Source organism: Wyeomyia smithii, chromosome 2 (genome assembly GCF_029784165.1).
Source record: "Wyeomyia smithii strain HCP4-BCI-WySm-NY-G18 chromosome 2, ASM2978416v1, whole genome shotgun sequence".
Lineage (NCBI taxonomy): Eukaryota > Metazoa > Arthropoda > Insecta > Diptera > Culicidae > Wyeomyia > Wyeomyia smithii.
Window position 1 is genome coordinate 199,991,157 of NC_073695.1, and position 14,366 is coordinate 200,005,522.

At 43.3% G+C, this 14,366-nt stretch overlaps 1 protein-coding gene across 9 annotated transcripts in view; it reads right to left on the reverse strand.

Moving 5' to 3' along the window:
* The window catches only part of LOC129725776 (RNA polymerase II elongation factor Ell), a 196,365-nt gene that overhangs the window by 11,973 nt on the left and 170,026 nt on the right, over positions 1 to 14,366 (reverse strand). For all 9 annotated transcript variants that reach the window (XM_055681964.1, XM_055681961.1, XM_055681962.1 and 6 more), the window contains exon 3: positions 13,229 to 13,509. In XM_055681964.1, the coding sequence (XP_055537939.1) occupies positions 13,229 to 13,509 (281 nt within the window). The remainder of the gene's footprint in view (positions 1 to 13,228; positions 13,510 to 14,366) is intronic.

Here is a 14,366-nt window from a genome sequence, read left to right on the forward strand (position 1 = left end):
AATTGAAAGTGTTCCATTCCGAATAATCACTATTGAACCTTTGCTCGAGGACACCCTCGGATGGTGGTAGTTCCCTGCTGCCAAGGCTTCTTAGTCAGTTTAATGCCAACCGGTGTCTGGTACCACTTCACAACCACCACCCCGTGCGCAAGCAAGGCAGACGCGGGGCACAGGGTGGGAGACTACTACTAGAGATGGACGCAGCGCAAAGTAGGGTGTACGTAGTTCCTCACCTAGGTAGATAGGTATGCTGCGAAACAAGCGAGAGTGGCGACGACGGGCAGTGAAATAAAATTGAAAACGCCGCGCGCACCACCAAGAAGCGAAAATTGGAACGTGCCGCAGCCAAAGTGTGCCGCCGTTGTTGTTGTTGCTGTTGCTGTTGTTTCCCTGCACTTCGTCGGTTTGTTCGGTTTCGTTGCATAATTTGATCTCTTTCTATTTTCGCTGGTTTTGCTGTTGTGGCCGTTGTTGTTTTGTGTAATACTTTCAGGAATTTTTACTTGAACAGCATACGATACGATACGATACGATATGGCATGGCTCTGTCTGTCGCTACGCGGTTTGTCTTCGAACACTCACCACTTAGGCATGGCGAAAATCGGTGCTGCATTTCGGTTTGAATTGGCTACCTCTTAAGCTGACATATGGTTATCGGGTAAAGTTTTAGGTAACCATTGATTTACGGCGACAGTAAATTGGCTTAATTCGAGGGGGGAAAGTTTATGCTAAGAGTAGGTGTTTGCAACTATAACTTTTCATAGCATAAAAGGAGACCGGTGATTGTGGCTCGCGGAAACATTCGCGGATCTCTGACGTGCAGCATTCAGGTCATTTTAGTGACCGCTTGAAAGCTGTGTTTCTCATGGTATGCATCTCATCACTGGTTAATGTGAGAACACATAACAACAATTGACATTGTTTTTAGGAGACAGAAATAAAAGTCTCCTAACTAAGATTGCAAACGTGCCACTCGATTCACAATGTGTACTGATACCAAACAGGAACATTAGGAGTGCTACATGAATCGCTCGTATAGAAATACCCATGAAAATATTCGTAAAAATTTAAAATATAAAAAAACAAAAACTCAAAAAAAAATGACAGTATGACAGTGCCTTTGTCATGTTGCGCCTTCATGGAATTGTAAAATTATAGAAATAGGATTCATCTAAGCCAGCGGTTCTTACCCTGGGATACGCGTACCCCTTAAACTACTTACTACTTACTGACTTAAGAGTCAGCGATGTTGGACAAAATCCACGTAGAACTTATCATCTTCAATATACAACAAACTAAGGAACTTATGCTTTTGTATAACGACGCCGGCTACGTTATAACGGTCGTTTGAAGAGAGGACGAAAGGAAATGTAACAATCATTTGCTGTCGGAGACCTAGTTTGCCTCTGCATCTCCAACGACTGTAACGGAAGAAAGGTTTTGTTTCACCGTGGTAAGTGATGATTTATCATACTTTCAACCTTTCTTCTACGCTTACTACTATTTTTCTTTAATGAACTTTGTTAGTTACTCCCGTCAAGTATCGGCAATTGTAATTCCCTCGAGGGAGTGGAGGAGCGTATGAGAACTTCCCCATGCTTGAAAGTCCCTATGCCATCGAATGACCTGACTTCACTGAGATTCGAACCCATGACCAACCAACCAATTATTTCCTGTATGGACTTCCTCATTGCGACCAGAATCTTTGTGAGGTACGCCCGGGTGTCTGCTGTATCCCGCACTTCTATTATTAGCAATACCGCTATTGATAAGTGCAATTCAAAGCAAAGCCTTGGTGCTAAATCCTGTATCTGAACTTGACCTTCTGTTTATTTTACATAGACTTCGCAGCCAACTGTTTTATGTACATGACAATTGCGGGGCTAACGCTACGATCCTACTGACACCAACAGTCTCACCGAACCGTGACTCGAACTTACGACGACTGGTTTGTTAGGAAGGGCTGGAAGGGCTTGATAAGTGACATGATATTATTTATCCGTGCTTGTGCGTAATGATTTCAACTCTTCTTTTTACACACATACTGCTCCACTATACCACTATTCCTCCTTTATAATTCCCTGGAGGAGTTTCGTTTGACGGCCTTCTAGCCAGTTTTATTATGATAGGAGACTCAGTTTTGCCTAGTACCTCCTTCCAAATAACGCCACGTATAAATTACCTGGAGAAGTTTCGTTGTGTGTCCTTCTGGCCAGTTTAATTTATTTTGTTTAGAAGAAATCACAACTAGGTATTATAAAATTCAGCTTAAAAGAAAAGTAAGAATTGTTGGAAAGCCTGTGAATACACCCATGCTGAAGTTCTTTTTAATCGAATAGCCTGATTCTACCCAGATTAGATAGATTCGAACCCACGACCATCAGCTTGGCAACCTTACGGTTATGGAGCCCACATGACCAACCTATGTGGCACGGTATCATAGTTTCGATTTTTATCGAATTTTCATTTACCTTTAATTTTTTTTTTCACAGGTATGTACCAACCAATGTGGCACGGTATCATGTTGATTTTAATTTTTTTAAATGCGCCATAATTAAAAATAATCCCATTAATTCTAAAACACTCACCCAGGCTTACAGTTACATTGAAAATGAATGGTTTGCTTTATCCCATGGACAATGTAAGGTTCCTGAGCTTTATATAAAACGTATGTTGACTCAACTATTCACAGTTAACTTTTTAACCTATTGAAACACTAGTCGAGATCAGAAAATCGCAGTAACCAGTGCATTTGAGCAGTGCAGTTTCATTTCTTTTTAAAATTTTTAAATTGAGCCATGAAGCTAGACTTGAGATGGTCGGGTTTGATGTTTTTTAAAACCTTTTTGTTTAATAATAATGTTTAATAGTAAGGATCGATGGATAGAACATCACTAACAAAATACAACAGGGAAATAAGAAAATCCAGAAGAAACAGTTGGAAATTAATGTGTGAACGTATTGAAAACACATCCACTGCAGCCAGGTTGCGAAAAGCCCTGTCTAAAGAACATTCCAACGGTTTAGGCAAATTGAGAAAAACTGACGGTACTTACACCACAGATTCTCAGGAAACACTGGAAATTATGATGGAAAATCACTTCCCAGGATCATATTCGGATACTGATGAAGTGCAGGATCAAACTGGAGAGCAGCTAAGCTCACATGCGACTTGGACTGGATCCCAGGAACCTGCCTGTTCTATATTCAGTAAATCGAAGGTTGAGTGGGCAATAGACTCTTTTCAACCATACAAGTCTCCGGGAATGTATGGAATACAGCCAGTTATGCTCCAAATTATTACGGAGATGTGTAAGGTGAGCCTGATACTAAATTACATTCCATCTAGTCTGAGACAAACTATAGTTATTTTCATACCAAAAGCCGGAAAACGAGATAGGACAATCCCGAAAGAGTTTAGGCCAACTAGTTTAACTTCCATCTTTTTGAAAACTATGGAAAAATTAATTGACTACCACAGCGGTTCTCAACCTGGGGTACGCGTACCCCTGGGGGTACTCGAAAGCCTTAAGGGGGTACGCGAAAGAAAAATCAGTAATGGTATCAGTAAACATCATTTGTTTTTCAATCTTGCTCTTAAAACATGACTGTAGCAATCAAACAAACCATAGTTCATATTTAAACCTCAACAAGACTACCACAACACCATTCTGTGCCGAACACGCATCAGTATCGGACGTGTTTGGTGATCGCTCCGATAGAATATAAAACAAAAGACGTGTGAACAAGTGTTGGCATTGTTTGCCTGGTCGAGTGAAATAAATCCGGGTTCAAGGTCGCGCCTTTGTGCAACTGTTTCGCATCGTGACTGCCAGCTGGTGCGTAAGCCGATTTGGCTGCTGGCTGAATTGTGCAACAGCAGTGGACGAGACACAAAAGAGGAAAAAGAAGAAGCCATCAGTTGACAGTTGAGTTGTATCGCTGTGTGGAGTGATCTCACACCTGGCTCGCTGCTGGTGGCTGTTTGGTGCTGCTGGCTGTAACGGCTGCAACTTCGAACGATCGGACAACCAACCTTACTGGAAGGGAGAAGTAAAAAGGTACGTGCTCTTGTCGGCGCTAGTGCGCTAGACTTAGCGGGATGGATGTAGATCCCTCGCCTCCCGCGCCACCATCCCCGAACCCCTCTGACCCCGACCCTTCTGTTACCCCCTCCCCTGTTCATTCTTCAGTCCCCCCTCGCCCCAGGCTTTACCCAGACGGAGCCCAGGGCAGCTATACTGTCTATTTTCGGCCAAAGGCGGGACCGAAATCGAAACAGTTGAACATCTTGCAGATTTCTAAAGACCTGACGAAGGAGTACAAGGGCGTGACCGAAATTTCCAAGGTCCGGCCTAACAAGCTCCGTGTCGTGGTCAGTAACCTGAAAGAGGCCAACGACATAGCTTGCTCTGAGCTCTTCACACGCGAGTATCGCGTTTACATACCCGCACGAGACGTGGAGATCGACGGTGTCATAACCGATTCGAGTCTGTCCGTCGAGTGTATACTGGAAAGTGCCAAAGGGTGCTTTAAGAACAAAACCTGTCCCGATGTAAAGGTGCTCGACTGCAAGCAACTGCGGTCAGCATCGATCGTCGGTGGCAAAACAGTATACACTCCGTCAGACTCGTTTCGAGTTACGTTCGCCGGGTCAGCGCTACCAAGCCACGTCTCGATCCACCGGGTTCGTCTCCCTGTGCGATTATATGTGCCTCGCGTCATGAACTGCCTGAATTGTAAGCAGTTAGGCCACACCGCCGCCTACTGCTGCAATAAGGCACGTTGTGGCAAGTGTGGGGAGAATCATGCGGATGATTCCTGCAGTAAAAATGCTGAAAAATGCATTCACTGTGGGGAGAGTCAGCATGAGCTCTCGACATGTGCGGTGTACATGCAGCGCAGGGATAAAATAAAGAGCTCTCTCAAAGAGCGTTCGAAGCGTTCTTACGCTGAGATGCTGAAGAAGACCGTTACCACTTCTCCCATTACATCAAACCCTTTTGATCTGTTGTCCTCTGATGAAACCGATTCTGACGATTCACCAGCGGGAACATCTTACGCCAATCCTGGGGAGTCTAGAAAGAGGAAAAATATTTCCTCTCCTAAACTTCCCAGAAAAGGTCCTAAGATTTCTCAAAGTGAAATGAAAGTTACAAACAAACCAAACAGTGCTGCGGAAAAACCGAAGCAAACTCCTCCTGGGCTTGCAAATTTAAAGTCCCAGAAGGAGTTCCCAGCACTGCCAGGAACATCTAAAACCCCAGTTGTTCCTTTTGCACTCCCAGTTGATGAAACAAACTCTGGATTAGTGAAATTTTCTGACATTGTGGACTGGATTTTTGAAACTTTCAATGTACCCGATCCAATTAAAATTTTTCTTACAGCATTCCTCCCAACAGTTGGATCATTTTTGAAGCAGTTGACTGCCCAATGGCCCTTCCTTGCAGCGATTGTATCCTTCGATGCCTAATTCAACTGCGTATATGAAGAATTCTATCTCTGTCTTACAGTGGAATTGTAGAAGTATTTTACCAAAAATTGATTCGTTTAAAGTTTTGATAAATAAAAACAAATGCGATGCATTTTCCCTTTGTGAAACTTGGCTTACTTCAAATATTGATCTCAACTTCCATGATTTTAATATTATTCGCCTTGATCGAGACACTCCATATGGAGGAGTACTTTCAGGGATTAAAAAGTGCTATTCTTTCTATCGTATTAACCTTCCCTCGATTCCAGGCATCGAAGTTGTCGCATGTCAAATGACAATACAAGGTAAAGAGCTTTGTATTGCCTCAATATATATTCCTCCCAGAGCACAGGTTGGGCAACGGCTGCTCTTTGATTTAATAGAACTTCTTCCCTCGCCACGTTTGATTTTGGGAGACTTCAACTCTCATGGCGTGGCTTGGGGTTCCCCTTACAATGATAACCGCTCCTCTTTAATCTATAACCTTTGCGATGACTTCGACATGACTATTTTAAACAACGGTGAAATGACACGTATCCCGAAACCTCCAGCGCGCCCAAGCGCTTTGGATCTATCCTTATGTTCGACGTCGCTACGGTTGGATTGCACATGGAAGCTAATCCTCGATCCTCACGGTAGCGACCATTTGCCTATTCTTATTTCAATTAATAACGGGTCAACTCGCATGCGACGAGTTGACATTCCGTATGACCTCACACGGAATGTCGATTGGAAGTTATACGAGGAAATGATTTCAAAAGCGGTCGATTCGATTCAACATCATCCACCACTTGAAGAATACAACCTCCTCGCGGGCTTGATTCTCGACGCCGCGTTGCAAGCCCAAACGAAGAAATATCCCGGCGTAACGATTAAAGAACGGCCTCCCACTCCGTGGTGGGACCAAGAGTGCTCCGATGTCTACACGCAAAGATCCGACGCGTTTTTGGCCTACCAGAAGGGAGGTATACCTGGCGACTATTTACGGTATTCGGAGCTTGATACCAAGCTTAAAAGCTTGGCTAAAGCAAAGAAACGCGGATATTGGCGTCGGTTCGTGAACAAGACATCGAGGGAGACATCGATGAGCACTCTTTGGAACACAGCCCGAAGAATGCGGAATCGCGTAACGGTCAACGCAAGCGAGGAGCCTTCAAGTAGGTGGATATTTGATTTTGCCAGGAAAGTATGTCCGGACTCTGTTCCTGAGCAAAATATTGTTCGCGATGCGTCTCCGGGCCACGACGCGATAGAATCACCTTTTACGATGGCAGAATTTTCAGTTGCCCTCCTGTCCTGTAACAATAACGCGCCTGGGTTAGATAGAATCAAATTCAACTTGTTGAAGAATCTACCCGGCAATGCCAAGAGGCGCTTGTTGAACTTGTTCAATAAGTTCCTGGAGCAAAACATTGTACCGCAGGATTGGAGGTAAGTGAAGGTGATCGCCATCCAAAAACCAGGGAAACCAGCTTCTGATCACAACTCTTATAGGCCGATTGCAATGCTATCCTGTATCCGGAAATTGATGGAAAAAATGATACTCCGTCGTTTAGACCATTGGGTCGAATCAAATGGCCTACTATCGGATACTCAATTTGGCTTCCGCCGTGCCAAAGAGACGAATGATTGTCTTGCGTTGCTTTCAACAGATATTCAGCTGGCGTTTGCTCGCAAAGAACGAATGGCGTCTGCGTTCTTGGACATTAAGGGGGCTTTTGATTCCGTTTCTATTGACATTCTTTCGGGCAAACTTCACCGACAAGGATTTTCTCCAATTTTAAACAATTTTTTGCACAATTTGTTGTCCGAAAAGCACATGCATTTTACGCACGGCGATTTGGCAACTTTTCGCATTGGCTACATGGGTCTTCCCCAGGGCTCATGTTTAAGCCCCCTTCTTTACAACTTTTATGTAAATGACATCGACGAATGTCTGGCAAATTCATGCACGGTAAGACAACTTGCAGACGACAATGTAATCTCTGTTACAGGAGCCAAAGCTGCCGATTTGCAAGGACCATTGCAAGATACCTTGGACAATTTGTCTGCTTGGGCTTTACAGCTAGGTATCGAATTCTTTTCGGAGAAAACTGAGATAGTAGTTTTTTCTAGGAAGCATGAACCTGCTCAGCTTCAAACACAATTAATGGGTAAAACGATTTCTCAGGTTTTGTTACACAAATATCTTGGTGTCTGGTTCGACTTTAAAGGCACCTGGGGTTGTCACGTGAGGTATCTGATGAAAAAATGTCAACAAAGAGTGAATTTTCTTCGTACAATAACCGGACAATGGTGGGGTGACTATCCAGGAGACCTTATAAGGCTTTTCCAAACAACGATATTGTCTGTTATTGAATACGGGTGTTTCTGCTTCCGCTCCGCAGCAAACACACATCTGATCAAACTGGAGCGAATACAATATCGTTGTTTGCGTATCGCCTTAGGTTGCATGCAGTCGACCCATACGATGAGTTTGGAGGTCTTAGCTGGAGTACTACCATTGAAAAACCGCTTCTGGAGCCTGTCTTCTCGTATTCTAATCAAATGTGAGGTCTTGAACCGTCCCGTGATTGAAAATTTTGAAAGGTTAATCGAACTTGATTCTCAAACCCGTTTTATGACATTGTATTTCAATCACATGTCCCAAAATATTAACCCTTCTTCGAATATTCCAAATCGTGTCGACTTATCAAATACTTCTGATTCTACTGTGTTTTTCGATACATCCATGATAGAAGAAACTCGTGGAATCCCGGATCATTTACGCGTGCAGCAGATCCCCAAAAAATTTTCCAATAAATATCGAAACATCAACTGCAACAATATGTTCTACACTGACGGATCACTTTTTGATGGGTCCACTGGCTTCGGTATTTTCAATAACAATTTAACCGTCTCCCATAAACTCGATAATCCTGCTTCTGTTTACGTCGCAGAATTAGCTGCAATTCAGTACACCCTAGGGATTATCGAAAAAATGCCCAAGGACCATTATTTAATCTTTACGGACAGTCTCAGTTCCTTTGAGGCTCTCCGATCGATGAAAGATGTTAAGCACTCTCCGTATTTCCTGGGGAAAATACGGGAACATCTGAGTGCTTTAACCGAAAAATCGTTTCAGATTACCTTAGCGTGGGTCCCTTCTCACTGCTCGATACCGGGCAATGAGAATGCGGACTCTTTGGCTAAGGTGGGCGCAACAAACGGTGATATTTATGAAAGACCAATTGCCTTTAATGAATTTTTCGCACTTGTACGTCAGAATACGATTATCAGTTGGCAAAATGCTTGGACCAGAGGGGAATTGGGAAGGTGGTAACATTCCATAATCCCTAAAATATCGACGAACCCGTGGTTCAAGGGGTTGGATGTAGGTCGGGATTTCATTTGCGTGATGTCCCGGCTTATGTCCAATCACTATAGATTTGACGCGCATCTCCGTCGTGTTGGGCTCGGGGAAAGTGGTATCTGTGCCTGTGGTGAAGGTTATCACGACATAGAGCATGTGGTTTGGTCATCCCCTGTACACCGTGACGCCAGGTCTAAATTAAAAGCTTCCCTGCAGGCCGAAAGTAGGCAGCCGGCTGTTCCTGTTCGTGATGTCTTGGCGAGCCGTGACCTATCCTACATGTCCCTTATATACGTTTTCCTGAAATCCATCCACGCCCCAGTTTAATCCTATTCCCTTCCGCCTACATCCAACCAAACGACAAGAACACGTTAAGACCCCGGATCCGGAAACAGCAACTAGACCCGCACGATACTCTCAGGTCCCGAGGGAGACAACCCAATATGCCAGTCCGTAATATCTTGGCCCAGCAGCAGAACATATTCAATAGGCTGCTTACCTATGGCGATAGAAAACCATCAAACAACAAATCAGTGCTTTTAATGCAAAACATTCTAGCTTTAAGTTAGATTTAGTTTCAGCTCGTAGTCGGCAGCGAGGATAAAAAATTTGCTTTTAGTTATTAAAATACTTTAGAAAGTAAGCTACCAGATATAATTGGCGTCGTTAAACATTGAATTGCATTTGTGTCGTGTCAAATAAATTATAGATGAAGAAAAAAAAGACTACCACAACATGATCTACCATTACTCTCTCCCACTCTGCGAAAACATTACAGACCAGGGGGTACAATCGATATGAAAAATATCGCCAAGGGGTACGCGAACAAAAAAAGGTTGAGAACCGCTGGACTACCATATTAAAACAGTAAATATGAAATTCAATCCATTAAGCAAATCTCAATTTGCTTACAAAAACAACGTATCAACCACTGACGCACTACATATGTTAGTGGGAAAAATCGAAAAATCCATCCATGCCAAGGAAATTTCCTTGGCAGCCTTTCTTGATATTGAGGGAGCATTTGATAATGGGTCTCACAACTCAATGAAAATGGCAATGGAAAGGCATGGCATAGACAGGAACACAATAAAGTGGATTCATGCCATGCTAATAAATCGCGGAATAACAGCTAAACGAGAAAATTGGCAACAAGGTGGACCCAAAATTCGGGATGGTTCACTTTGCTTCTACACAGACGGTTCTAAAATGAATGGTTCCGCGGGTGCGGGATTCACAGGACCAGGAATTAATAATTTTTTTCCCATGGAACACCGGCCAACAGTATTCCAGGCGGAAATATACGCGATAATAGAATGCACGAATACGTGTCTGGAAAGAAATTATCGACACGCAAATAAATGCATTTTCTGTGATAGTCAGGCAGCACTTGAAGCCCTGAATTATCCTTTCTGCCACACTAAACTAGTGTGGGAATGCATCCTGTCGCTCCGAAAGTTAGCTATGAAAAACCAGATGAACTTATACTGATCATTGTGGAATCGAAGGAAGCGAGAAGGCCGACTTACTAGCCAGACAAGGATCATCTACTAACTTTGTTGGCCCAGAACCTTTCTGTGAAGTCTACCTGAGCGCTCTAAAAGCTGAACTCGGTGAAAGGGAGAAAGCGACCATCAAAGCAAACTGGGATGTCATAAGCGGATTACGACAATCGAAAAGATTCATAAAGTCAAATCGCGAGCAGAGCCTCGTGCTGCTCAGATTAAATAAGAAAGACTTGAGGACATGCACAGGTCTTATTACAGGGCACTGTCCGAATAAGTATCATCTCAAGAAGATAGGCGAACTTGATAATGATAAATTTCGCCTGTGTTGCATCGAAAGCAAAACTTCAGAACATCTACTCTGCGAATGCCGAGTATTAATACAACGCAGAGTGCGTATCTTCGGTAAGTCCTGGTGAGGTAATAAACTTCATACGAAGTGCATTGCCAAACTGGGATAAATGTGCAATGTAGCAAGGACATCAACTCGCCAAATAGTTATGTTCCTGCTCGTACGCACTTAGAGTAAGGTGAAGCATACCACAATAGATCAAACAATGGTCGCAGTGGTTCAGTCTTCTACAAGCGAAAAAAAGGATCGATGGCGTCCGAGGGTCACTCAAATTTTATTCCTATGGTTGCGAATATAAAAAAAATAAAAGTCCTCCTCGCGCATTGTCCATGTCTCGTGACCGTAGAGGACTACCGGTCCTATAAGCGTCTTGTACATGGTGTTCATGGCAGCAGGCACGACTTCCAGCTACAATACGTCTGCAGATTTCTGTGCTGCAGTTGTTGTCTGACGTTACAGCTGATCAGAGGTACACGAATTCGTCAACCACCTCGAACTCATCTCCGTCAATCACTACGCTACTGCCCATGCGAGCTTATTGCGCTCAGTTCCCCTAGCTAGCAGATACTTGGTCTACAACGTATACACCTTCAATCCGTATACACCTTCACATATCAACTTGGTGTGCTGTTTAGCAAGTGCTCTGCATTGTAAAAGCAGCACCGTCGCCTTGTCGAAGTCCCTTGCATGTTTTAAACGAGCTCGATACTGCACCCGAAATCTTCACACAGCACTGAACAACATCCATCGTGGCTCTAATCAGTCTTGTTAGTTTCGCAGGAAAGCCATTTTCGTTCATAACTTTCCATAGCTCTACACGGTCGATAGTATCGAAAGCGGCCTCAAAATCGTTAAAAATCGGGTGCGTGGGACTTAGTATTCACGACACTTTTGGAAGATCTGCCGCAGTGTAAAGATTTGGTCCGTTATCTATCGCCCATCCACGAAACCGGCTTGATGAGTTCCCACAAACATTCGTGCTAGTGGCGAGAGACGGCGGAGGATGATCTGGGAGAGCACTTTGTAGACTGCGTTGAGAATTGTGATCGCTTGGTAGTTCTAATATTCCAACATGTCACCCTTTTTGTATAATGGGCATATTACTCCCTCCTTTTACTCCTTCGATAGCTGTTAGGGCCCAGCTTGATAAGTTCCACCGCGATGCCATCTTTTCTAGTTGTTCTTGAGCTGCTTGACAGCATCCTTAACTTCACTTATCATGGAGAGCGGTATGTCTCCTTCATCTGCTGTGCTGATGACGTCGTTCTTTCTACCGTCTTGAACCTCTGCATCTGCGCCATTCAGGTGTTCATTGCAGCTGCTCCACTTAGTCACACGATTTTATCCCGGAAAAGATGAGTCAGCTATCTTCGTTCCGGTATGTGCAATGTCCACGTGGTATGTGGATGGCCCTTTAGTATTTTAAGATTTTTCAGGTTGAAGAAAACATCGTTTACATACAAAATGAAAAGAAGTGGTTCTGAATGGAAGACTTGGGGAACGCTTGACCGAAGCTTGAATTTGATTTATTCCAATAAAATTTTATTACTTGTTTCATGTTCCCTTTACCAAGCGTATTCAAAGAGTAATCTACAAATTTAAATAGATTTGTGGATATTGGGCAGCCTTTGAGGTAATCGTGTAGTTTGACTGTTTTTCTAATTTCGATTTAAAAGAATTTTTTTTTTCGTTGAAAAAAAAAGGTACTTCATAAACTTTAAGAAAGCGAGAGATAATTAGCGAGTCCACGGTAATTACGTATGTTAAACCTCCGCCCAGATTTGAAATTAGGCACCAAACATAAATTTTCCATGCTTTTGGGAAGATTCTAGTTTCCAGTGACATATTGACCAGCCAGAACAAAGAACATACAGGTTTCAAATTCAAATTCAAATTTTTTGGTAAAATCTTGATATGTTTAGCTGAGCGCATTAAGCAAAGATCGCGATTTACCAGTGAACAGTTTCATCATTAACATAAGCACAACCCCACAAACAATTAAGAACAGATGGCAATAGCTTTCCCTATTTCTGCCGATACGCGCATTTGCGAACTGAGGTCAATCAGCGACGGACTTTGGTGTAGAACAGAAAGATTCAATGTGTTTTTTAAGGAAACCGATGGAAACCTCACGTGAAGGGCACACCAACTTCGCCAAAAAAAAAATGGACAACGGTTACACATTTAGCATTTGGGCTAAAATCGTGACCACTTTGAGCGTCTGTGACTGCAGCGAATACAGAGTAGGGTGTGTATCTGCGTGTAAAAACCAGATTCGCGACCGGTTGGCCTAGAAACCTTCCTTCCTTCCGTCCGTCAGCCAGTGCGACTGACTCAAGCGATCGCGAATTATTTCATTAAACTAACATCACCGTATGCTCTGTCGGGGACTTAGATTGCATGGTAAATCCACAAGTGTGTTCGGTTGAGTATACTTGAAAGCTTTCGAGAGCAAGTTCAAGTTCATCCGCCCCACTGAGAAAAAATGCACCCAAAACCCGGCGTGGCATTCTAATTTAGCGCTGTAAACCATAAACAAAACTTACCATTTGTTCTTCTGGTTTTCCTCGGCGGCCGCCATCCGGTGCCTCGTTGTCTCGTACACGTCTTCGGTGGCCTGAATCCGCATCTTATGCGGAATGTGCCCCATGTTCTGGAGCTGTTGTCCCTGATTCTGCTGGATGCACTCGATCGACCCGTTGCCCTCGATATCCGTGATGGAGAAGCTGAACTTTTGGCCATTGCTAGTGCTGGAGGGAAAGGACAGGTAACCCTGACCGTTGGCGAGGAACTGTATCGACGGGTTGAGTGCGGTGCCAAGTTTTAGCTGTGAACAAAAAAAGGGAAGAGAAAGTTCCGATATTAGTATTACGCGCAGTCAAAGCTAGGCAGCTCGATACATTGTCGCATGAGGTTTGGCTCTATGTACAGAGCAGCCGCAATTTGGCCAAATAAGGAAGTTTCAGGCCGACCGGCAGGCAGTGCACAGACCGTCGTCGCTCGGTCGGAAATAAATGACGAATTGATCATCAGCAAATTAGAAGACAAAAATAAAGACAAACATACACCAAGCTTAAATGAAGCATGATGGTTATAATTTCCCTGCCTCACAAGACGGCCGCTTATCTCGATTGTGAACGTTTTGAGTATGTGTAATGAACGCACCGCGGCACAGATGGTCGTTTCGTTTATCGCTGTTTCAGCGGTTTGTCGATTTTCAAGCAGGCCAGATAAGCCGATCATGCACAACAAATTGCAGTTTAAATTTAGGCAAAAGCTATTTTTGTAACGAGTTTGTGTTTCTTTTTTTGTGGTTTCATAAGGGGTTTGTTTACTTGGCTTTTCCAATAATTACTGTTTGGAGCTTATTGCGGAACGGATTTTGTATACGTCAACTAATGATAACTGTGTAGGTACGAGAAAATTACTCTGGTAAGCATATTTTCTTTTAGGACATCAGTTTCAAATGCTAACTGTGCATCAGTTCGACAAACTTTATTCTCAGGATCAGAATATCAAATTGGTATGGGTTCAATCATCATCGTAAGCGGAAATTTGACTATGATCAGTAAAGCACAAAACTGTTCTACATTTTTTCTATCCAACAGCATACAGATAATTGCAATTTATTGTGTGATTAAATGATTATTACCGTTTGTAATCTAATGTTAATATACGTGGCGG